This window comes from Eschrichtius robustus, chromosome 16 (genome assembly GCF_028021215.1).
Source record: "Eschrichtius robustus isolate mEscRob2 chromosome 16, mEscRob2.pri, whole genome shotgun sequence".
Lineage (NCBI taxonomy): Eukaryota > Metazoa > Chordata > Mammalia > Artiodactyla > Eschrichtiidae > Eschrichtius > Eschrichtius robustus.
Genome location: NC_090839.1, coordinates 51,825,816 through 51,847,850, shown reverse-complemented (window position 1 = coordinate 51,847,850; position 22,035 = coordinate 51,825,816). Strand labels below are relative to the sequence as shown.

The 22,035-nt window shown below is 59.3% G+C and overlaps 3 protein-coding genes across 4 annotated transcripts; 2 read left to right on the top strand and 1 right to left on the bottom strand.

Moving 5' to 3' along the window:
- The first annotated feature begins 6,927 nt into the window (after window positions 1-6,927).
- Window positions 6,928-14,337, top strand: CIAO3 (cytosolic iron-sulfur assembly component 3). Its single transcript, XM_068525203.1, has 11 exons — window positions 6,928-7,002; window positions 8,006-8,101; window positions 9,581-9,724; window positions 10,021-10,153; window positions 10,710-10,844; window positions 11,118-11,236; window positions 11,390-11,519; window positions 11,955-12,027; window positions 12,504-12,641; window positions 13,070-13,227; window positions 13,316-14,337. The coding sequence occupies exons 1-11, from the start codon at window positions 6,937-6,939 to the stop codon at window positions 13,552-13,554; spliced, it is 1,431 nt and encodes a 476-aa protein (XP_068381304.1). The 5' UTR covers window positions 6,928-6,936; the 3' UTR covers window positions 13,555-14,337.
- Window positions 14,338-14,395: 58 nt separating this feature from the next.
- Window positions 14,396-17,042, bottom strand: HAGHL (hydroxyacylglutathione hydrolase like). Of its 2 annotated transcripts, none has more exons than XM_068525204.1 (8): window positions 16,812-17,042; window positions 16,359-16,522; window positions 16,153-16,270; window positions 15,965-16,073; window positions 15,785-15,888; window positions 15,467-15,568; window positions 15,091-15,170; window positions 14,396-14,771 (listed from the first exon to the last, which is right to left on the bottom strand). In XM_068525204.1, the coding sequence occupies exons 1-8, from the start codon at window positions 16,914-16,916 to the stop codon at window positions 14,603-14,605; spliced, it is 951 nt and encodes a 316-aa protein (XP_068381305.1). In that variant the 5' UTR covers window positions 16,917-17,042; the 3' UTR covers window positions 14,396-14,602. The 2 variants fall into 2 exon arrangements, with proteins under 2 accessions (XP_068381305.1, XP_068381306.1); XM_068525205.1 differs by having other exon boundaries at window positions 16,359-16,423.
- Window positions 17,043-17,545: 503 nt separating this feature from the next.
- CCDC78 (coiled-coil domain containing 78) lies at window positions 17,546-22,035 on the top strand. The gene is made up of 14 exons (XM_068525209.1): window positions 17,546-18,332; window positions 18,568-18,687; window positions 18,775-18,861; window positions 19,057-19,209; window positions 19,288-19,344; window positions 19,469-19,536; window positions 19,662-19,740; window positions 19,828-19,953; window positions 20,161-20,348; window positions 20,415-20,586; window positions 20,708-20,751; window positions 21,461-21,527; window positions 21,603-21,703; window positions 21,812-22,035. The coding sequence occupies exons 1-14, from the start codon at window positions 18,273-18,275 to the stop codon at window positions 21,921-21,923; spliced, it is 1,434 nt and encodes a 477-aa protein (XP_068381310.1). The 5' UTR covers window positions 17,546-18,272; the 3' UTR covers window positions 21,924-22,035.

Below are 22,035 nucleotides of genomic sequence, written 5' to 3'. Positions count from 1 at the left end.
GGGCTGGCGGAATGGAACCATCCCCTCCCCCAAACCTCCACCCAGGCCTGTGTTGGCCCCACCCCTGGCTCAGAAATTGGCAGCGGTGGGGGCGGGGGCACGCTTATGCTTCAGCAACCCCTTTCAGCAGGGCAAAGAGCCCAGCCTGCGGGGAGTGTCCTGGGGAGCTCCCCTCCCCTACCAGGCCCCCAGAACAGAAAAGAGGCGGTTGAGTGGGGCCCCTGCCCCTGGGGTGGGTGAGGCCAGGCAGGAGCTGTGCCTCCCCCTGCTGTCTCCCCTCAGCCCCCACCCCAGCCCCGTGTAACCAGGGGGGACCCCTTGCACCCCAGGTAGGGGCTCCCTCAGAACCCCTGCAGCCCACCGTGGGCCCTAGAATCTGCAACCTTCACACCTCCTACCCCCAGATAGGCCAGGTTGGGGCCACAGAGGCACCTCAGCTGTCTTAGGGCTGCAGCTTCCAGAGTGGCCCAAGTGTGACCTGCCAGAGTCACGTCTGTTTCAGGCAGTCCAGGGCACGCATATTTGTGTGACAAGGAAACAGTCCCCTCACCACGCTCTGTCTCCCTATACAAGGCTGCTCAGATGCTTCCCTTTCTGGTACCTGGGATGGTCCCATCTTCGACCCTGAGTCCTTCAAGACCAATGTCCACCTGGTCATCTGTCACTCATTAACCACCTGCACACTCCCTGAGTGCCTACTGCATGCTGGCTCCTGCAGAGATGCTGGCACATGCTGGAGCAGGTGATTCGGGCCCTGCCCAGGACCTGGGGGTGGGCCTGCCTGCTAGCATGTGGGGTCTGGGGTCTGAGTGGACCACAAGCTCATCAGAGTGGTGTGTGAGGTAGAGGCAGCTGTGTCAGTGACAGAGGAATGGCCAGCTCCAACCCTGAGCCTGAGAACCATGAGCTCACAGCCTCCAGCAGGTGTGCAGCTGCAGGACACTGGCTGACGCTCTCTCCTGCCCCACCTGTCTCACCCACCCCAGCCCAACCTCGGTTCCCAAGGTCTGGCCCTCAAGTGGTGGCAAATGAAGTCAGACCACATTCCCTGCCAGCCTCAGGCCTGTCTGGTGAGAGCGGGAAGGGGCACAGATCACAGGTCTAGGGTCTTTGATGCAGGGTCATTTAGTCTTCCCCAAGCACAGAGATGCTGTGTGGCTAGCCTGGGGTCACACAGCATGTCAGGAGCAGCTGGGGCAAGGGTACAGCTGACCGAGGGCACAGCCCTCTGAGGCCAGGGGAGGTTGTCCTCGCTGCTCCCCAAGTGCAGTGAGGACTAGGGTGGAGGCATCCATGGTGGGCAGGGGTGGGGGCTGCCCTATCTCCCCCAGCCTGCTTGTTTGGGTCCCAGTACCAGCCTCCACCTAATCCCTGCTCCCACCCAGAGCCTGCTTGGCTGGAGGTACTGAAGGAGGTGTCCCCTCCCTCACCTCCCCAAGCATGCCCTCCATCATGGCCCCACCCCACACAGATTAGGCCAAGGTCAGCCCCTCATGAGCCTGGAGCCTAGGCTGGGTGCCGGCAGACCCCAGTCACCTCCCCAGGGTCCAGGGGAGCCCTGCCCATGGTGACTCTGATGTTCCAGGATTACCAGCCAGTTCTGCGCGTCTTCTGACTCGGTTTCCTCAACTGGGAAGCAGGAGGGCAAGAGGTGGGAGCCTCTGGGGTCTGTCAAGGGAGACAAACAAGGCTCGGGCCAGCAGCTGGGAGCGGCAGTACTCAGGCCATAGGAATGCGTGGGTGGAGACCTGGGGAGGGGCTGCAGGGGGTGGGGGGAGCCACCTCTGCCTCTCCCTCCCTGGGCGGTCATGGGAGCTCCGGGTGGGCTGACCGTCAGGTACCAGGCATGTGTGCGGAGCCAAGGCCTCCCCTCGTGGGGTCTTACTCTCCCATTTCTCAGGTGGTACAACAGAGGTTCAGTGCCGCAGAGAGGCCACAATTGCAGGGCAAGGCAAGGGCATGGTCCCCATCGCCCCCCACCCACGGCTGGTGCCCTGAGGGTCTCCACCCCAGTCAGCAGGTTCTGGGTGGTGGCCGCCTGGCCAGGATGTGACTCCCTGACTCCCGGGAGTGAGTTCCAGGCTCAGGTCGGCGTGGTGGTGCAGTGGTCAGGTGGGGGGCTGCGGGAGCTCACCTGCCCAGGCACTGGCCGTCTCCCGGATGGGAGGTGGAGGCCACCTTTGTGCTGGCCAGACGCCAGTGTCCGCACGCGGATCCTGGCACCACAGCCTTTGTGTGTGCCCCTGGAGCCAGAGTCCCTGGTGGCTCCCTCGATCTCCCCCACCCCGCCCCGCTACCCTCCTATACTTTTGTGAATAGGAGTTGCCTGGGTGGAATCTGTCCGGTTTCTGACCTCTCTCCGTGGGCTGGGTTTTCTATTATGTACAGTTGAGCCAAATGCTAATTAGTACAGAATTCAGGAAGGCTGCCAGGTACAAGAACCAACTCACAGAAAGAGTAAGTGCCTTTAAAAAAAAAACAAAAAAAAAGTCCTTTCCATAGATAACAACTGAAAAATTCTGGACAAAATATAAAAAAAAACAGTTCCCTAAGGGCTCTGGGGAGTGAAGGAAACAAGCCAGATTTTGGACGGGAATTGATACTTGAGGGAAGATGCCAGCGTGGATTTCCCTTTGTGGGTGTGGCTTTGTGGTGTGGGGTGCTCAGACACCAGCAGAAATCCCACCATCTTTCTGGCCGAAAGAGCCAAAGGAAGGAGCCCAGAATAACCAGACAGCAGAGAGCGTGTGGAGAACTCTGAAAAGGAGAGAGCCAGAGGAGGGGACCCCAAATTCTGTGTACCAACTCTACCCAGGCCTCTTGCTGACCCCTGAATCATGTGTGTGCAAGGCAGACAGCTCAAATGACAAACTGGCTGAGACTAAGCTCTGCACTCTCCGGGAGTGGCAGAGGTCACAGTTCAAGTATGACCAAGTTCATTGCCTGCCCAAACAGAAGCAGCAACACTCTTTGTAGGAATATAACAGAATGCAGTGTCTACACAACGAAACAGTCACAATGTTCATGATAAAATCAAAAACTGCTCAGCACAGGGAGAGCTGGGAGACTGTGACCCATTCTCCAGGGAAAAGAATCTGCTGAGGCCACGGTAAGACAGTATTAGAATTACCAGACAACGAGGTCATGGAAAAATGGGTTCTCATGAATGCAGAGGTAGGAAAAAAATGAAAATATTTTTAAAAGAACCAAATAGGAAATTTTAGAAATGAAAAATACAAAATCTGGAATTTAAAAATTCACTAGATGGACTTAACAGGATTAATCACTTCCAACTGAGGGTTAGGTGGGGCCCCCCAATTGCACAGTTAAATGAATTTTGAGATGTGGATGGAAGGTTCCTCTGTGCCCACTTGCAGGAACTGCAGTTTGAGCCCAAAAGACACAGCGGCTGCAGTGTGGGTGGGAGTGGACAGTTCACTTCCTGTTTTAACTTTGATGGCACAGGAGGCGTATGAAACACGTTACTTTTGTTGTTAAAATGATGGTCATGCAGTACGTGTTTTGTGTGTAAGCTCTGTTTTCCCTTGTAATTTTAGGTTGCCTTCATTAAGAAACACTATCAGGGGACTTCCCTGGTGGTACAGTGGCTAAGAATCTGCCTGTCAATGCAGGGCACACAGGTTTGATCCCTGGTCCGGGAAGATCCCACATGCCGCGGAGCAACTAAACTTGTGCGCCACAACTACTGAGCCTGCGTGCCTAGAGCCCGTGCTCCACAACAAGAGAAGCCACCGCAATGAGAAGCCCGTGCACCACAACGAAGAATAGCGCCCGCTCGCCACAACTAGAGAAAGCCCACGCGCAGCAACGAAGACCCAACGCAGCCAAATAAATAAATAAATAAATAAATTTATTTAAAAAAAAAGAAACACTATCAGGTCGGAAGCAAAAGCTAAATTCCAAAGCCATTTGGTGTTCGATAATTCAGGTTAAAGGAACAACATTGAATTGTATGCTTTAAGTGGGTAAGTTGCATGGTGTGGGAATTCTTTCTCAGGAAAGCTGTTTTTAAAAGACAGGCCAAAGATCTGAACAGACAGTTCATAAAAGAAGACGTCTGAATGGCCGATAAGCACATGAAAAGATGCCCAACTCACTGGGGAGATGCAGATCAAACCCCCCACAAGACACACCCGCCAGAACGAGGACACTTAAAGGGTCTGACAAGGAAAGTGTGTCTCGGGTGTGGGGCAGTGGGACTCACACCTGGTGGTGGGAGCACAAGGTAGTGCGGGCATTTCTGCTGGGCATTTTTTGTTTTTGTTTGGCCACACCGTGCAGCTTGTGGGCTCTTAGTCCCCCGACCAGGGATCAAACCCAGGTCCCTGGCAATGGAAGCGCAGAGTCCTAACCACTGGACCGCCAGGGAAGCCCCTTGACTAAGTTATTAAAGCCATCTCCTGCCATAAGCAAAGGGACAGAAGATCAGTATAATGGTCATCACTGGATACAAGAAGGTGAGCTTAAGGTCCCATACACTTTTCTGGTCCATGTGTGCAGAGTAATGGTCCAAACCAGTGCTGTGGTCCCCACTGGGTAGTGGTCCACGTTCTCTTTATTCATCTTCATGGCCAGTTGGAAGTGGATTCACATGAGGATTATGGAACAGGGTATGGTTAGCATCTCCCCAGGGAAAGGGCTTAGACCTGATACAGAGATGGGGGTAGGTGATGAACTCAGGTCTCTCCTCCTCTCCGTGGTGCTTCAGGAAGACGTTCAGCGTGTTCACTCCCACCCCGGGAAGTGCCACAAAGTAGGTGAGGGCCTTCCACGTGCGAGCTGAGCCCTCCTCATCATGGCGCCACTCGACACAGGCTGCTCCAGCTGCAGCCGGGAACGAACCTCGCAGCCCAGAAACCCAGGATCCAGCTGCTGCCACCATTTTCCACCTGCATCCGGCATTTTCTTAAGAAGTTAGGTATACTCCTAACTATACAACTTAGCCATTCCCCTCCTAAGTAATCCCTCCAGAGAAATAAATCTGGATGTGCACACAAAGTCTCATACGTAAATATTCATAGCAACTCTATTCACAATAGCCAAAAATGGGGAAAAACAAATTTCCATCAGTAGACCAATGGACAAACGAAATATGGTATTATTCATATGTTGACCTACTGGTCAGCAGTAAGAGGGAACAGACTACTCATACTTGGGGGGAAAAGATGAATTTCAACATCATTATGCTGAGTGAAAGGGGCAGATATCAAAGGGTACATAATGTATGATTCTGTTTCTATAAAAATGTTAAATTTCAAACGAATCCCTCATGACAAAAAGCACGTCACTGGTTGCCGGGGCCAGGCAGCTTCACTAAAACTCAGGATTCCTGTTCGCAGGAGTAGCAGTGAGGAATCTTTTGGGGCTGATGGAAATGTTCTCTCTTGACTGGGGTGGAGATTTCACGGATGTGTGTAACCACCAAAGCTCTTTGGACTGTACCCTTTAAACGGATGCCTTTATTGTGCATAAACTGTACCACAATAAGATTGATTTAAAAATCAATAGCAAGGGGCTTCCCTGGTGGCGCAGTGGTTAAGAATCTGCCTGCTGGGCTTCCCTGGTGGCGCAGTGGTTGAGAATCTGCCTACCAATGCAGGGGACACGGGTTTGAGCCCTGGTCTGGGAAGATCCCACATGCCACGGAGCAACTAGGCCCGTGAGCCACAACTACTGAGCCTTTGTCCCCCAGCCTCAGCCAGAGCCCCCTATGCTATAAACCCTCTCCATCACCCCAGCCTAACCGACCCTCATCCTGCCCTGATCCCAACAGCACTTATTATCCTCACACATTTTTTGTAAACGTTCTCTGGAGCATTGCAGTGAAACTAAGTTTATTTTTGTATTTGTCTGGTTCTAATAATGAGTGAGAATGTTGAGATTTCAGACATCGTACTCCAGACTTTAGTCAGATATTGCCAGGACGGCGGGTGCTGGGGCCTGGAAGCCCACCAGGTACAGCCCCTGGTGAAAGCCCCTCTCGCTGCTGAAAAGAAAGTTCCCATCCTGGGAGCCACGAGGAGAGGCGGCAGGTGCTGGAGGAGGCCGCACCGGCACCTGGGCCTCAGGCACCTGGACGTCACAGTTAACCCGCAGGTAGGTGAGGAATCACCAGGAAGAGCCCACATCAGAACAAGAACCCCAAGAAGAGCACAGGCTGGGATGGGCTCCCAGCATGTGAGATCATGCCCTGCCCGCGGGGTATTCTGGGGCTGATCCTGCCAAGGCACCTTCAGGGCTGGGCCCACGTGGGTCCCAGGGATGTGCCAGACTCGATCACTGGCGTTTTCTGGAAAGCCCCATAAAAAGTGGTCATTACCTGTACATGACAACTCAAGAACTGAGTCCAGCCAGCAGCGGTTTTGTCTCAGGTAATAAAACCTCACAGGGAAATGGAGTTTTCTCAGGCTGGTCTTTGAAATAACCGCGGACTCTCTCCGAGAACCCCAGGGCTCTGCACTGAGCCGCAGCCTCGGGAGGAACGGCTTCCCATCCCCGTCACTCTCATTTTCTTCTCTTTTCAACAGAAACTGGGCGTCTCTGCGTACCCGGCGCCCTTCTGGGTTCTTGGGCTGCGTCCGGAACCAAGTAAAGGAAGTCGGCTGCATCTCTCCCGGGACGGAGACGGCGGGGGCCGCACACCTGGCTGGCAGGTGAGCCCGGGACCGCGAGGGAGGCGCCCTCGCCTCCCTGCCGCCCCGTCGCCCCTCTACCTCCCGGCCCGCGCCCAGGCAGGGGGGAGAGTGAGAGGTGCCCGGGGTCGCCAGCAGGGGGCGCGCGCCTTCCGAATGCCCGGCCGCTTGGCCAGTCGCGCATGAGCCATGCGGACGCTTTCCGGCAGCGTGGCGGAACCGCTTCACCGTTTCGCGGCATTTGGTGACACCTGCGCGCGGCGCCGGGCGGCAGTGTGGCACCATGGCGTCGCTCTTCAGCGGGGCCCTACAGCTGACGGACCTGGACGACTTCATCGCGCCGTCTCAGGTGGGCGGGCCGGGCGGCGGCTGTGAGCGGGGAGCCCCCTCCGCCGCAGTCTCTCCCCTGAGAGAGGGGCTAAGAAGCGAGGCTGCTGGGTCGCACAGCCCCGTGGCTTCCGCGTCCCCTTCCCGGGCGGCCAGTGCAGCCGGACTCACCTAGCTTGGGGCCCGGGAGACCCTGCCGAGCTTCCCTGGCCAGTTCCTTGCGTGTGAACAGAGTGGGACGGCCCCACCCCGCTGCGAGGGCAGGGGAGGTGCTCCGCTGGAGGCACCGCGGTGGTCGTCGTAGGTGTCCCCCCCGGGGGGGAAGACAGAGCTTGCCCCCAAAGGGGACAGGACAGCTGCACTTGAGAGCCGGCCGCCCTTATCTGGTGTCTCCGCTTATCGGTTGCCACCAGCCGTGCAGGACCAAGGCTCGGAGGGCCATAGCTAATCCGTCCCAGGAGGAGGAACGGGTGGGGCTGGTCCCGGCACAGCGGCAGGAGGAGCTCGGACAGGCCTCCCACCAAGGCTTTCTGGGGCTAGTTCCCTTTGGGAATGCGATGGCCAGTGAGGTGCTCCTGTTGAGAGAGACCGCGAGAACTCCAGGAGCTGGGCAGAGAAAGGAACTTTCTTCCAGGAACTGGGCGGGGCCAAGCGTTCCTAGCGACCCCCTGGCTTCCTCCCAGCAGTCAATGAAAAACTGGCCACGGTGCCGCGCCAGACGTTTACGTTGAGAAAGGTGAGGGTGTGGGTTGGTGCTGTCTGCAGACAGGTTAGCGTGCAGGCCCAGTCAGCACCGCCTCCATCTGACTGTGACCTGCAGAGCGACTCTTGGTCGGACAGAGTGTCTGACCAGGCGTGAGTAGGGTAAGCAGTAACAAGATCCATAGCGCTAAGAGTGCTTCTGCTGCAGGAAGACCGGAATCAGGGCAGAGTTTTCGTCCCAGGTGGTGGTGTGGCCATCAGGCTGCCCCTCTTCTTCCGCCTCTGTGAACTCAGGTGCCTGTTGGGGTTTCTTACTGGTATAGGATTGCATCAAGCCCATGAGGGTGGATAAGAGGCCGGGAAGCGGCGCGGCCAAGATCCACATCGAAAATGACGGGAGTTACTTCCAAGTCAGTCAGGTAAGTGCCAGCTCGGTTGGCCTGAACCACGTTTCACTGCTCCGTCGAATGACAAATGCAGGGGCCACAGGATCTTGCACGTCTCACCAGTCCTTTCTCAGATATGTTCTGCAGAGAGCTCTTTGCAGAGATGGCAGTTCCCACATCCCCTCCCTCTCTCCTTCTCTCTCTGAGTTGTAATTGTGTAAGATTTTCTAGTCCAGACCACTTGTTCTTAGGGAACACCTACTTCCTGTGTAATTTAGGAATGACAAGATGCTAATCCAGTGGCGTTAAAATTTACCCCGACTCTTTGCCATTTGGACTCTCAAGAACATCTGTGCTGTCCCAGGGACCGCAGGCACCACCAGGCACGCTGGCCCGGGGATCCTGCCCAAGCAGAGGAGGAGCCACAGGATGGTTCATGGTAGGGCCAGACAGCAGGATCCAGAGTTCACAGGGAGAGAGCCACTGTTCACTCAGCCCAGGAGGGTGACGCAGCAGCACACCATGGGTCCCGCCCAAGCCCAGCACAGCACGGAAGACTGGGTCCTTTTTAGGGACCCAGTGGGCGCTGCTCCAGAGCAGCACTGGTTGATCTGGAGGGAAGTCGGAAGCACATCAGCCCCCTGCTCAGCACAGCATCACAGCCTGGCCTTGAGGCCAGTCCAACCTGGGAAAATGCACTGAGCTCAAATTGTGTCTTTGGTGCTAAGTAAGGCCTAGTGATCTGGGCTGGAAGGGAGTTCCAGTCTTGTCAGCCCCCTGGTCACACTCTGGGCCCCTGAAGCTCACCTGGCCCTGGCTCAGACCACTCCTGTGTGTGCAGAGGGAGTGAAGGGGCTCTACTAGGATCTTTTGCAGCTAAGAAGAGTTGCCCAGCCTGGAGGCTGGCTTGAACACCAAGTTCTGCAAATGTCTGGCCGAGTCTGACACTGTGACTGCCCCTTGTGTCCCTCACCCACTCTTCTGTGTGTTGGCACTAGGCAGGCACAGCCCAGGTGGGCACAGGCTCCCGCCATCTCCTCCCTCTGCCCCTCTCCTTGTCCCTCTCTCCTTTCTTCCTTAATCTTTGCCCTTGCCTTTCTCTTCCTCCTCCATTTAGAGCCCGGCCTTGGGCATTTTCCTGTCCCCACAGCCCCGTGAGGGCAGCCTGGGGACCAACGACTGTCCAGGGCCTCTGTGATGAGTCAGCTGCTTCTTTGCAGATTTAACGCCTGTCTCCCACCCCTGGCGGGCAGCAAGCCTCTTCAATATGATCTGACGTGCCAGCCAAGTGTGTACCAAAGTTAGAATTCGGTGCCACTATGAAAATCTAGAACATGTATACGTGTTTCTGCAATACATATTTAATTTCTAAGAACTTACAGCACATAAAGCCAGTAGTTGGTTGTCAGTGTTGTGAGGCGGAGAATGAAGGTTTCCTGTGGGTCCCATCATCTGAGAGCTCCACATCCTCATGCGGAGGGCCCTTGGGGTACCAGGTTCTTGTGCTTCCAGGATGGAGGGACGAAGAAGCTGGAGAGGGCCAAGATCTCGCTGGACGACTGCCTGGCGTGCAGTGGCTGCGTCACTTCGGCAGAGACCGTGCTCATCACTCAGCAGAGCCACGAGGAGCTGCGGAAGGTTCTAGGTGCTAATAAGGTGAGCAGTGGGGCAGTCTTTGGGATGCCACTCTAACCCGACATCAACCCCAGCATCCCTCACTCGTGTTGTCAGGGCAGCTCATCTTCTGGTGCCCTTTGTCCTATGTCTCCTAGTGACTCCTGGCATTTTTAGGTCTCATCGGTGGGATCTCAGTCAATTACTTGTATTTTGACATTGAAGTGTTAACCCTAAACTTTAGGTTCTACGTGTTTGCAAAAATGACACGCCCTGATGGAGTTAGGCTTGGAATCTGTTAAACACACAGAGTGAGCGGCAGGTCCCTTGCTTTGCAGATGGCGGCACCCGATCAGCAGAGGCTGGTTGTCATCTCGGTCTCTCCTCAGTCCAGAGCGTCGCTGGCTGTGAGATTTCAGCTGAATCCTACAGACACCGCCAGGAAATTAACTGCATTCTTTAAAAAAATAGGTAGGTGCTGAACCTTGGGTGAGCTCCAGCTTGGACACGAGGGCTGGCGGGGGGCTTGTCATGCCCCGCTGTCACTGGACTTAAACGCATCAGAAACTCTCTGAGGTTGACTTCAACTTGAAGTTTTGTTTTGATACAGAGAGCAGTGCCTTTTAATAGAAAACTGTCTGAATTCTGATGTTGCACTTCCCCGAGTCTGGAATTTACCCACTCCTAATATTGTTTTTAAACTATCACCATCAAGGCACATCTCCCAGGTCTGAGTTGGGTTCTGGCTCAGATCAGCTGGTCGACCTCTGTGTGCTGGGAGCAGGGCTGGGAGGACGTGGGGTGAGCCCCGGTGCCGGCGGCTGCCCTAGGCAGCATGCAGGGTTTGGCCTGGTCCCTGGCAGCCACCGAGCTGAAAGGAAGGAAGGCCCAAGGACGCTGGGCTGTCTGCACACCAGCGTGTCATGTGATGCCCCACGGGAAGGCAGAGCCCTGCTCCCGGGGCAAGGTGGGCAGCGCCTGGGGCTGTGGCCATCCTTCTTGGGGTGAGATGGGTGCTCCCTTGCAGGGGCACACTACGTGTTTGATACCACCTTCTCGAGGAACTTCAGCCTCCTTGAGAGCCAGCGGGAGTTCGTGCGGCGATTCCGAGCACAGGCTGATTCCAAGCAGGCCTTGCCTGTGCTGACTTCCGCCTGCCCAGGTATGCTGATGCTGCGGACCGATGTTAACAGCTGGACATGGGTGACAGGAGTGCTGGGGGAGGGGCTCGTCAGCAGGCACTGCCTGCGGGTCACCTGTAGTCGCTTCAGTTCCCAGAGGGGTGATCACAGGGACACCTGAGACACGTGTCGGCGACAGCAGAGTGGGGGCTTCTTAGTGGGCTCCTAACTCCTGTACAAGTCGGTCCACCCCAGAAAGTCACACCCCTGCCCTGCTCGCTTCCCCCACCACCCCCACCCTGTGTCGGCCTCAGGCTGGATCTGCTACGCCGAGAAGACCCACGGGAACGTCCTCCTCCCCCACATCAGCACCGCCCGGTCCCCGCAGCAGGTCATGGGCTCCCTGGTCAAGGACTTCTTCTCCCAGCAGCAGGTAACAGGGACATCTTACAAAATGAGCCAAGACTGCAGTGGTCACGGACCCACACGCAGAACTGTGCTCCCAGCCGTGCCTGTGCTGTCACCTCCGCCTCAGCCTTTGCTGCTGGGGCCAGGCAGCTGCACCACTGCCGTGTTCTCCACGCAGCATTTGACCCCCGACAAGATCTACCACGTGACGGTGATGCCCTGCTACGACAAAAAGCTGGAAGCCTCCAGACCCGACTTCTTCAGCCAAGAGCACCAGACACGCGATGTGGATTGTGTCATCACAACAGGTGCAGGGCCCCGAGCCTGCTGGCGCTGTGTCCCCAGCGTCAGGCCCAGCACAACCCCCCTGGCTCATGTTGGTCACCCCGTCTGTGAGTTGAGCAGCCTTGCAGAGGCTCCCAAATGCTTAAAAGAGAAATGAACGCCCACCCGGGAGGCAGACAATCCGGGGAGGGTCGCTGTCCAGGGACGCGGTGCCCTGCCCACTCCAGGCGCATTGTGAGGCACCCCAGGGTCAGGCGCGTCTGCCCCACCGCAGCACCGAGAGGCCCTTCAGAAGTGGAGTTGCCTCTGGCTGGGTTCATCCTCCACTCACGAGCAGGGGCTGGACGTCTGGCCACTCACAGGTTGCTAGGGATGCAGGTGGTGGGGATCTTTCATGGTCTCTGTTTTTGTTGAGATTCAGCTGAAGAGCATCTGTCTGTGCTGTGGTCTCATCGTAGGAGAAGTCTTCAAGCTGCTGGAAGAAGAAGGGGTCTCGCTGTCAGAGCTGGAGCCGGCTCCCCTGGACAGTCTGTACGTCGCGCCTGCCATGTCAGGGGCAGTAAGCTCGTCCAGCATTGGGGTGCTCTTGACCTTGGGGTCACTGATGTCCTGGTGGGCAGCAGAAGGGACGAGGCAGGGGCAGGCACTGTCCTCCCCCTTCTTCTCTGCCTCAGCTTCCTTCTGGTTGGTTTTGCGTCTGCCCCGTGGTATGTGTTGGTGTCCAGAGGTGGTTGAGTTCACGAGACGGCCTGTGGACAATTGGCTGATGGTTATCAGAGCTGACCCCAACTTCATACAGGTCTGAGCCCCCCAGAACAGGTGACATGACGGAGGGGACAGTCCTTTTCCCCCAGAGCCTCCTCCTGACACACCCACAAAGCCCTGGAGTCTGTGACTCATCTTCCACTTAGAAAGCAAGCGCTCTCAAACATGACAGACAGAGGTTACCCGGAAGCCTTGGTGGACAGCAGCCCCACTACCACCTGAGGCCATGCCCTCCTCCCCAGGTGCAGCAGTGTATCTGCCCAGGAGCCTACCAGCCATCAGGGTGGGGGCTCGGGGGGCTACCTGGAGCACGTGTTCCGGCATGCAGCCCAGGAGCTCTTTGGAATCCACGTCACTGAAGTCACCTACAGACCCCTGAGGTCAGTGGGAAGGGCTGGAGCTTGGGGCAGGGCAGCCTTTCGGGGCACCAGGCAGGAGCTGGGCCCTCCCCTCTGGCTCATGTGAAGGGGCCAGAGCGCTCCGGCCCTTGGTCTCCTCATCATAGGGCTCAGTGTCCGCTACCCACAGCACGGTGACCCAGGGCCCCAGAGGCCCATGGTGGCAGGACGGTTTTCCTGGCACAGGGTGTGTCCCAATGTGAGTCCCCATTCCAGGGAGGGCGGGCTGGGGCCTTTGTCAGACCTTGGGAAGGTGGGGTTCCCATTCTACAGACCAGGAAACCAAGGCTGGGGCTGAGGCCACCTGCCCCACTCATTGAAGGGAGCTTTCTACCCTCCCCTATCACTGTCCCCCACCCGGGAGGAAGCCTGGGCGTGCCGTGTGGACAGCCTGGTCTGTGTCCCCTCAGGAACAAGGACCTCCAGGAGGTGACTCTGGAGAGGGAGGGCCGGGTCCTGCTGCACTTCGCCGCGGCCTACGGCTTCCGCAACATCCAGAACCTGGTGCAAAAGCTCAAGCGAGGCCGCTGCCCATACCACTATGTGGAGGTCATGGCCTGCCCTTCAGGTAGCTGCAGACAGAGTGGGCCCTCTGGGACCCCGTGTGCTGACACCCTCCCCTTGACCACACTTCTGCCCGTCCTTCTCTGCCACAGGCTGCTTGAATGGTGGAGGCCAGCTCAAGGCCCCCGACATGCCTGGCAAGGAGCTTCTCCAGCAGGTTGAGAGGCTATACAGCATGGTCAGGACCGAGGCACCAGAGGATGCGCCTGGGGTCCAGGAGCTGTATGGGCACTGGCTGCAGGGCGAGGGCTCAGAGCAGGCCAGCCGCCTGCTGCACACAAGCTACCACGCGGTGGAAAAGGCTGGCTCCAGCCTCAGCATCAGGTGGTAGGAGGCCTCAAGGATCCACCCGGCCCAACACAGCCAGCACCGGGACTCCCAGGAAGGCGTGTGGAATCTCCAGCAGGGAAGTTGCCCGAGACCCCAGGGCACACCCCCAAAATGCCGGATGAGATGTGGGGACATTGGGACCCACATAGAGATGGGACTCAGGACCCCCAGCCAGTAAAGGTGACCTCCAGCCTGTGCTCGCCCGGACTCCCTGCTGCAGGGGGCCAGAGGTTCCACCACCTGCTGGAACCTCTCCATGGGCCCAGAGCCCTAGAGGTGCCCTGACTCCTCCTGGCTGTGGCGGCCTAAGCTGTGAGGGTTTCAGCTCGTCCTGTGGGGAGCTTAAGGGAGAGAAAAGGGGGGGTTCCTCATCCCCCATTTCTAGAGTCACCTGAAGCTGCAATGTGGAGGGTGGTGATAGGCTGGACCTGCCAGGCTGGTCAAGCTCACAGCAGAGCTTGGGGAACCCTGCCACACTGGGCAGCAGAGGACACTGGCAGGAGACAGGCACCTGGCCCATGACCCCAGCTGGGGATGGGTGCTCCCTCCACCTAGAACCAGGTGTTCGACGAAGCTGCGGTCTCTGGGGCTTGAGAACCTGTGTCTTGGGGGCTGAGTCCAGGTGGGAAGGACTCTTGCTATCAGGCCTCAGTGGTCTCTCTGGCTGAGTCCTGTGTCCACAGCTGGACCCCCACTTAAGGAGCAGGGGGAGGGCAGATTGCATTCAGCCCACCAGGCCTGGCCCCGAGAAGCTCACTTCTAGTAAAGAGAACTCTCTCTGAAACCGGCTTCTCTTCAAGAGTGTTTACCAGCATCAAAAAAGAGGCCTTTCAAAGCTTTATTCAAAGTTCAGGAGCCCTGTGCACCCCACTAGGCTAGTTCGCAAACACCCAGGTCTCAGGGCTCACTGTGGCCCAGAGAGGGGCCCCGGGTGTCCAACACCAGGAAAGGCCAGGGCGCCCATCCTCTAAGGCTGGGCAGGGCTGAGAAAGGCTCGATCCTCCTGTGGGCCAAGGGAAGAGGGGTGTGTGGCCCAGCCCACGTAGGGCTCACTTCGGCCGGGGCATGCTCAGGAGCCCCCACTGCAGCGCAAGGAGTGCCCGGGCCTGTGGCTGTAGCGGCTCAGCTGCCTGCTCAAAGCTCGCTCGCTCCCTGCAGAGCACTTCCAGGACTTCAGCTGGGGCGACCTTCCCTGTGAACTTGCACACAGGCTCCTCTCTGCGGGGAGAGGGGGTTCGATGGGAACCGCTGGGCAAGCTGGACGTGGCGGTGGAAATGAAGCCACTGTTGGAGGGCACTTAAAGAGCAGCCTCTCCCTGGTGCCAGACAGCCCAGTAACCAGTCCCCTGACACCTCCCTCAGCATCCAAATGACTGCCAGGGAGGCCCAAAGGACAACAGTCTGGCCCTGTGCCAGCCTGTTCAGCAGTGCGGCCCCTGGGGAGGACACAGGTCCTCCTGACACGCGCTGCCTCAGGCCCTGCCATGTGCTCCCCAGCCTGCCCCACAGGAGGGCCCGCACGCTGGCCAATACTCACGCCACCCTCAGGAAGGGGTTGTAAAGGAGCTCCTCGCCCAGGGTTGAGGGCACAGTGGGCACATCATCCTCATCCCTCTTCTGGAATGACCACAGGCCTTTGTCACAGCCTTGTCTGGCAGCTCCAGGCAGCTTGGCTCAGCTCACCAGTCTGGGGGCTTGAGCCTAGACCCTGAGGGCAGGCACTCATGGGCCAGACCTGCAGGCTGCCCAGCTCCCCTCCCTCACCAGTGGGAGCCTTGGCTGGCAGAATGCCCTGGGCCAAGCCAGGTCTGGTCACCCGGGTCGGTCATGGCGGACTCCCCTGCAGTGCCTCCCTTGTTCCAGTCCTACCCCACCCTCCAACCTTACCACTGAGAGGGGAGGAGTGGTCACACCTTGGCCCACGATAGCTTGGCCTTCACGTGGTTGTTGCAAGGCTCCACTTTTTGTGCAAACTCGAGGTTGCCCAGTGTGTGCTCGTGACCACAGAACACCTTCTGGAGAAAGAAGGCACTTGGGGTGCACAGCACCACCATAGGCAGAGATGGGCAGAGACACTCACCCCAGTGGCGCGGCCCCTCCCCCCTCCCCTGGTCCACCTGTCCCCACGGCTGGCAAGCAGTCATCCTGAACCCTGGCATAAGGCAGGTGCAGAGCACACCGGTTATGTAGGAGGCTGGACCCCATGAGAGGGTAAGGGGCAGGCTGCTCACTGTTTCAGGAGGCAGGGTGCCCAGGGTCTCCACCAAGCTGTGGTACATCTGCTGAGCTGTGGTCTCCAGGCATGAGCCACAGCCGGCCACAGACAATGCGTCCCCTGGGGAGTTGGGTGGGTCAGAGAAGGTGGATGGGGCAGAGGGAGGTGGGGTGGGTAGGCGCAGGGCAGCCGGTACCCGAGAACACGGCGGGCGGGTCCAGACACTCATCTTCCCACAGGAAGTAGCTCATGTGGCCCGAGGTGTGGCCGGGCGTCAGGAGGCAGCGCACGTGGATGGCCCCAAACTATGGCAGAGGAGCAGGTGGGCCTGTAAGGTGGTTGGGCCCAGGGTGCTCTCCCCACCCCTCCTGAGTGCACGCTCACCCGCAGCTCCTCGCCATGTGCCAGCCTGCGGGTCAGTGCACAGATGCGCTCATCTGCGCCCAGCACCACCAGGCCAGGCAGCAGCCTCGCCAGCTCCGTGTTGCCCCGGGCGTGGTCCCTGCGGGTGGGCGGAAGCAGGATCACATGGGGTCAGGGTAGGGTAGGGGTGACACCCTCCTGCCTCAGCCCGCCCTGATGGCACTCACCAGTGATGATGGGTGGTCAGCACAGTGGTCAGTGATACCCCCTCCCGGCCCACGATCTCCAGCAGCTGAAAGGGATGGGAGTTAGGGAGATGCAGATGGTCCAGGTGGCTGCCTGTGTTGGGGCGCCAGGCCCGGGTGCACAGTGCCCCAGGCAGGGGATGGGCCTGGGGGTAGGGGAGATCCAGCAGACAATTACTGAGCGCCCAGCGCACACAGTACAGTTTGGCACCGTACGCAGGGAAAAGAGACCCGAGACGGCTCTAACCTCAGAGGAGGCCCAAGATAATCAAGAAACCCTAAACGCCAAATAACCAGAGATGAGAGAATAGGGGAAGAATCTGGCCTCGGCAGCGTAGTCTGGAGAGCCTCTCCTCTCGGAGTGCGGACTGATGGTCGCGGCCTACGATGCCTGGGCCCACAGCTGTGCTCGCGCCGCCCAAAAGCTGCCCTCACCCTTTTGGGCACGGCCACGTCCACAGCCACAGCCTCCCGCGTGTGCTCCTCGATGACCAGGTACATGTAGTTGTCCTCAAGCACAGGGATGACTTTGACCTTCATGGTCGCAGAGCTCAGCCACCCCGCGCCTCCTGAGCCCCTTCCTCAGGGTGGGACTACCCTCTCCAGACCCTAGGCAGGGCTGTGCGTGGGAGGGGTCAGCTCCACAGACACGTTGGGGGCCAGGAAAGGAACCGCGCTCCCTGCTCCCGGACTTTCCCGAGGGCCCTTGAGGAATCCCAAGCTCCAGGCTTAAGTTGACCTGCAGCTGCGGGGACCAGTCTCTCGCCAAGACTCAGCCCGCCGAAGGCCCCGCCCCCGGGCAACAGGCCACACCCCCGATGAGCCGCGCCCTCTTCCGGCTCCGCCCCCAGCCACGCCGCTGCCCCGGTAGGCCCCGCCTGTCTCCCAGGCTCCGCCCCCTCCCCAGGTGCCCTCCCGCCGCAGCGCGACCCTGGACCAGCCCCTCTCCAGGCCCCGCCCCTCAACGTCCTTCCGCAGGCCCCGCCCTCCCCAGGCCCCCTCCCTCCGAAGTACGACCCCGACCCGCCCCCTTTTCCGGTCGTCCACTCACCCCCGCGGGCTGCGCCAGCTGGTCGCAAGGACTGCTTGAAGGACAGCCGGACAGAGGCGGGCCTCGGGCGCCTGTCACGGGGCCTGGACGGAGCGCGCCGCTCACTCGGGCCGCCGCTAACGGCCCGCGCCGCTGAGGCGCCCGCCAGCCGGGCCGGCCTGGAACCTGCGCGCGCGGAGACCTGAGCACGGTGCACGGAGCACGCGCGTGCGCGGGAGGGAGCGCGTGCGTGCCCGAACGGGGCTGTGCGCACGTCTGGCCAGTCGCGCCCGGCGCTGCGGCGCCTCCTCCGCGAAGCCCTCCTGGCACCGGGCTGAGACAGTCCTCCTGAGTACCCCGGACCCGGATTGGGACGTCTGAGCCCGCTTCCGTCAGGCTGAGGGGTGCAGGGATCTGTCCAGTTTGTTTGCCTGCCCGTCCAGCGCTCAGCGTAGGGGCCTAATGAGTGTGCGAACCCACATGGTAGAGCAAAGCGCGCTGTGTGAGGACAACAGTAACAGCAGCGGCATCTCCATACCATGCGCGCTGTCCCACACGTCCCCAGGCTGAGCCCTTCTATGCACTCGTGGTTCCATCCGCGTCCCTGATAAATGCTGGGGTGCCGATTTGCGTTTCCCAGATGAGGAAAAGGAAGCCGGAAAGAATGGATCGCAAAATATGGAAGAAGTTGAGAGTTTGCACCCACCTCCCCAACGACTGAACTGTCCTGCCTGCCCTCGTGGGCGGGGCCCCGGGAGTCTCCTGGGGACAACAGAGGCCTCGGCAACACAAACCACTGTGTTGCAGCAACAGGCCAGTAGTCGAGGCGGCACCGGGCTTGGGGCAGCCCAGAGTCCTTTTTGCCTATGGAGTATGTGGCAGCCCCAGGCCCCAGGTCAGGGGCCCCACCTCGGGCCACCAAGAATGTGAGTCCTCCCAGGACGCTGCTGCTTCTGGGCTCGGGGATTCTCCCTGTTCCCTCAGAGACCAGGAGGGGTGTAGGTCCTCCCAGGACCTCAGCCTGATCCTGGCTGTGGGAGGGCCTGCCCCAGCTCTGCCAGGCTGAGGGTGTGGGGGTGGATGGCTGGTGGCTTCATGAGAGTGGAGGCCACAGCCCAGGTCTGAGACGCACCTGGGGGATGAGTGGTGGTGCCTCCCTAGGTTCTGCCGCGGGCCGAGACCTGGCTGCCAGGAGTCCCTGGGGGTGCCCCAACTTGGGCCACCAACCTTGAGACAGAGGTTCCCTCAGATCTAGAGCTGAGTGAGGAGCAGCAGCTGCAGGTGGGTGTGGGGGCCCTCGGGCACTGGCAGGAGGGAGGGCATCCCCAGGGCCCCACAGGCCCCACCTCTCATCCTGGCCATCCACAGGTCTGCAAGGAGCTGGTGGACCTGCAGATCAAAACCCATCGCCTGAAGGAGCAACACGAGGCTGAAATCTTCGAGCTGAAGAGTGAGGTGGGCACTGATGTGTGCCTACGTGTGCCAGCCTGAGGGCATGGGGGGAGGGTGCACACTTAGTGCCAGAACTGTGGGGGGTGCAGGTGTGCCCCATGTGACTGTGCACATGCAGTGTCTGCGAGTCCCCACCTGTCCTGTGTGTGCTGTGTCCCTGTGGATGCCCAGATGGATGATGACCTGGTCACCCCGCAGGTCCTGTGGCTGGAGAGCCGGGTGCTGGAGCTAGAGCTGCACGGAGAGCAGGCAGCCCCAGCAGAAGCTGATCCGGGGCACCGCCAGGCACTGGCACAGGAGCTTGGGCACAAGGCCTGGGGGCAGGGACACTCCGACCACCACAGACTCCAGGTCACCATGAGCGCATGGGTGGAAGCTAAACGGGTCCAGCAGGGGAACAGTGAGGCTGAGACCGGCTCTTCTGTACAGGCACAGCCCAAGGACTTCCTGACCCCTGAGAACAAGCAGCAGAAACTGGGGGATGGTGTGAGTGTGCAGCCACCTAGCCCGGGAATCTGTTGAAGTTTCTCCCAGCCCAGAGTGGAGGTGGGGCAGTGCAGGGGGCCCAGAGCTTGGGCTCTCACCCAGCCAGCCCTTGTGTACCCCACAGCCGCAGGGAGAAGTAAATCGGGCGCCAGAGCAGCACAGGGCTCGGCAGCAGGCACTGGAGACGCGTGTGTGAGTGACTGCCTCACCTGGGACAGGAGGGCCCAGCAGGGCACAGTGAGCAAAGGAGCTGTTCTTAAGGGGCAGAAGGAGTCACCTGCCCTGGGCCCGGCTAAGCCTCATACCCATGTCTGCAGGGCAGCCCTGGGCTGGCAGCTGCAAGGAGCCCAGGAGGAGGCCAAGACAGCTGGGCAGCAACTGGCTGCACAAGCCTTGGTGAGGCCCACCCCTACGTGCTTTGAGGTCTGGCTCAGCAAAGGTCCACCTTGCAGGACATAAATTCAGGGCCATCTCCACCCCCAGGTATTGTCTGCCTGCCAGGGCCAGCTCCACCAGGCTGAAGCAGAGAACGCCCGGCTGCAGCTGCAACTCAAGAAGCTGAACGAGGAGTACGCCATCCGACTGCAGCACTGCGCCCAAGCCGTGGCTGTGAGCACTGGGCCGGTTGGCCCTGTGTTGAGTGGGAGGCCTCTGGTCCTGGGGAGCCCGAGTCTGGCCTGGGTGTGCTAGACCACTTCAGAGAGACTCGGACCTTGGAGACTTCAGGCCCACCCAGCATACTGTCGTCAGACCAGCTCCATGGAGGGAATTGGGGGGAGGTGTGGACCCGCCCCAGCCCGGCCCTATCTCCTCCAGGGGTATGCAGATGGTGCAGGCCCAAAGCCTGCATCCACAGCCCTTCGGACATTCCTGGAAACCACTCTGGAGGACATTCGGGGGGCGCATCACAGCCGTGAGCAACAGCTGGCCCGGGCTGCTCGCACCTACCGCAAGCGCCTGGCAGATCTGAGCCGGAGGCACGAGGAGCTGCTGGCTGCCCAGAGGTGGGCCCCTCCCTGAGCTGGGCACCTGGGGTGGAATGGCTCTAGGTGACCTGGTGCGGGGCTTAGTGTGCAACAGGTGCTGGTGGATCCCAACGGGGCACCCAGGACCCCCAAGGCTACCGCTGGTGCAGCCACCTCAGACATGGAGCCGCCACCCCTGCACACGGTCACCAAATTCGGCCACCTGAGGGAGGACCAGGCTAGGCTGGAGAAGCAGCTCCAGAAGCTCCAGGCCCAGGTGACACCTCCCTGCTGCCCCACAACTCACCCCAGGACCCATCCCAGGCTCAGCAAAGCCCCAACCCCAGGGCCTCTGAGCAGCCTGCCTCATTCAGCAACCGCTGCTCTTGTTCCCACAGAAAGAACCCAGTGAAGCCTCTCAGGGGGGCCCATTAGAGCCACAGTGAGTACCTGGTGTGGGTGCTGGGGAGACCCATTCATTTATCCTATGAACTAACTGCTTAGAGGGGTTCTGGTTGCTGCAGTGAACAAGGTGGCCCATCTGTATTCTCGAGTCTCGGTCTGCTTATGAGATACTAATAATTGCAGAAAAACCAACTGCCTGGAGAGAGGAGGGAATATCCTCCTGGATGGGAGGGGGCTACCCTTGAATGGGAGGGTCAGGGAGAGACCCCGAAGAAAGGACACTTCAGCTGAGACTCGGAGGACCCATAGCTGAAGACCTGTGGTGGCATGGACGGTAGAAGTCTTGACCCCAGGGCAAGGCAGGAGCAGGCTACCTGGTGACCTTCACAGCCTTTGCCTCTGCACCTTCTGCAGTGGGCAGAAGCTGGGACAAGTCGCCTGCCTGGGGTTTTGGGAAACCCCCCAGCATGGGGGGAGGCCCCCCCCATAAGCATCCTTACAGACACTGGGGTCACTGTCCCAGCTGGCCTTGTGGCTTAGCTTTCCCTGAGTGGCCAATGGCTGCCCCCATGCACAGATGACTCCAAGCCTCACAGGGCCCATAGTGGAAAAGCAGCCCTATACTGTCCCAAACTCGCTCCCAGCAGGCACCTCAAGGACCTAGGGGCCCTGACTTGAGCAGGGTCATTGGTCAACAGCTGGGTCCATGCCAGCTTTCACGCCCACCCCTCCTCCTCCCCTCACAGGGGCCTGGAAGCTGCATCCTGGGCCCAGATCCGCCAGAAGCTACAGGACTTTTCCCGTGGCACCCAGGTAGTGGGCAAAGCCTGGCCAGAGGCCCCTCCTCACACTGTGCCCAGGCTCATGGCTTATGTTCCCCCATTCCAGGCAGAGCTGGAAAGGGAGAGAGCACAGCTTCTAGTCCGAGCCATGATGGCTGAGGAGCAACTTTCTGAGCTACAAGAGTACGTGGACCAGCACCTGGGCAGGTGGGCTCTAGAGGTGGGCTGGGTAAGACCCAAGGACCTCAGTCCCAGGCACTAGCAGCAAGCCTTGTCCACAGCCCGGTGGTGACTATGCCTAGTTTCTCTGAGCAGGTACAAGCAGGAGATCCTGAGGCTGAGGAAGCTGGTGGGTACAGGGAACCCCTGGAAAGCGGGGGCCACACCTCCAGCCAAGCTGCAGCACCCAAGGACCTGCAGCCGTTAGCTGGTCAACAGATAAACTTGGAGCAGAACTCTTCACAGCCAGCATGGAGCCCTCCCCACAGCACCCCCTTGGGAGATCATTCCACCCAGCTCTCCACCCAACAAAAATCAGG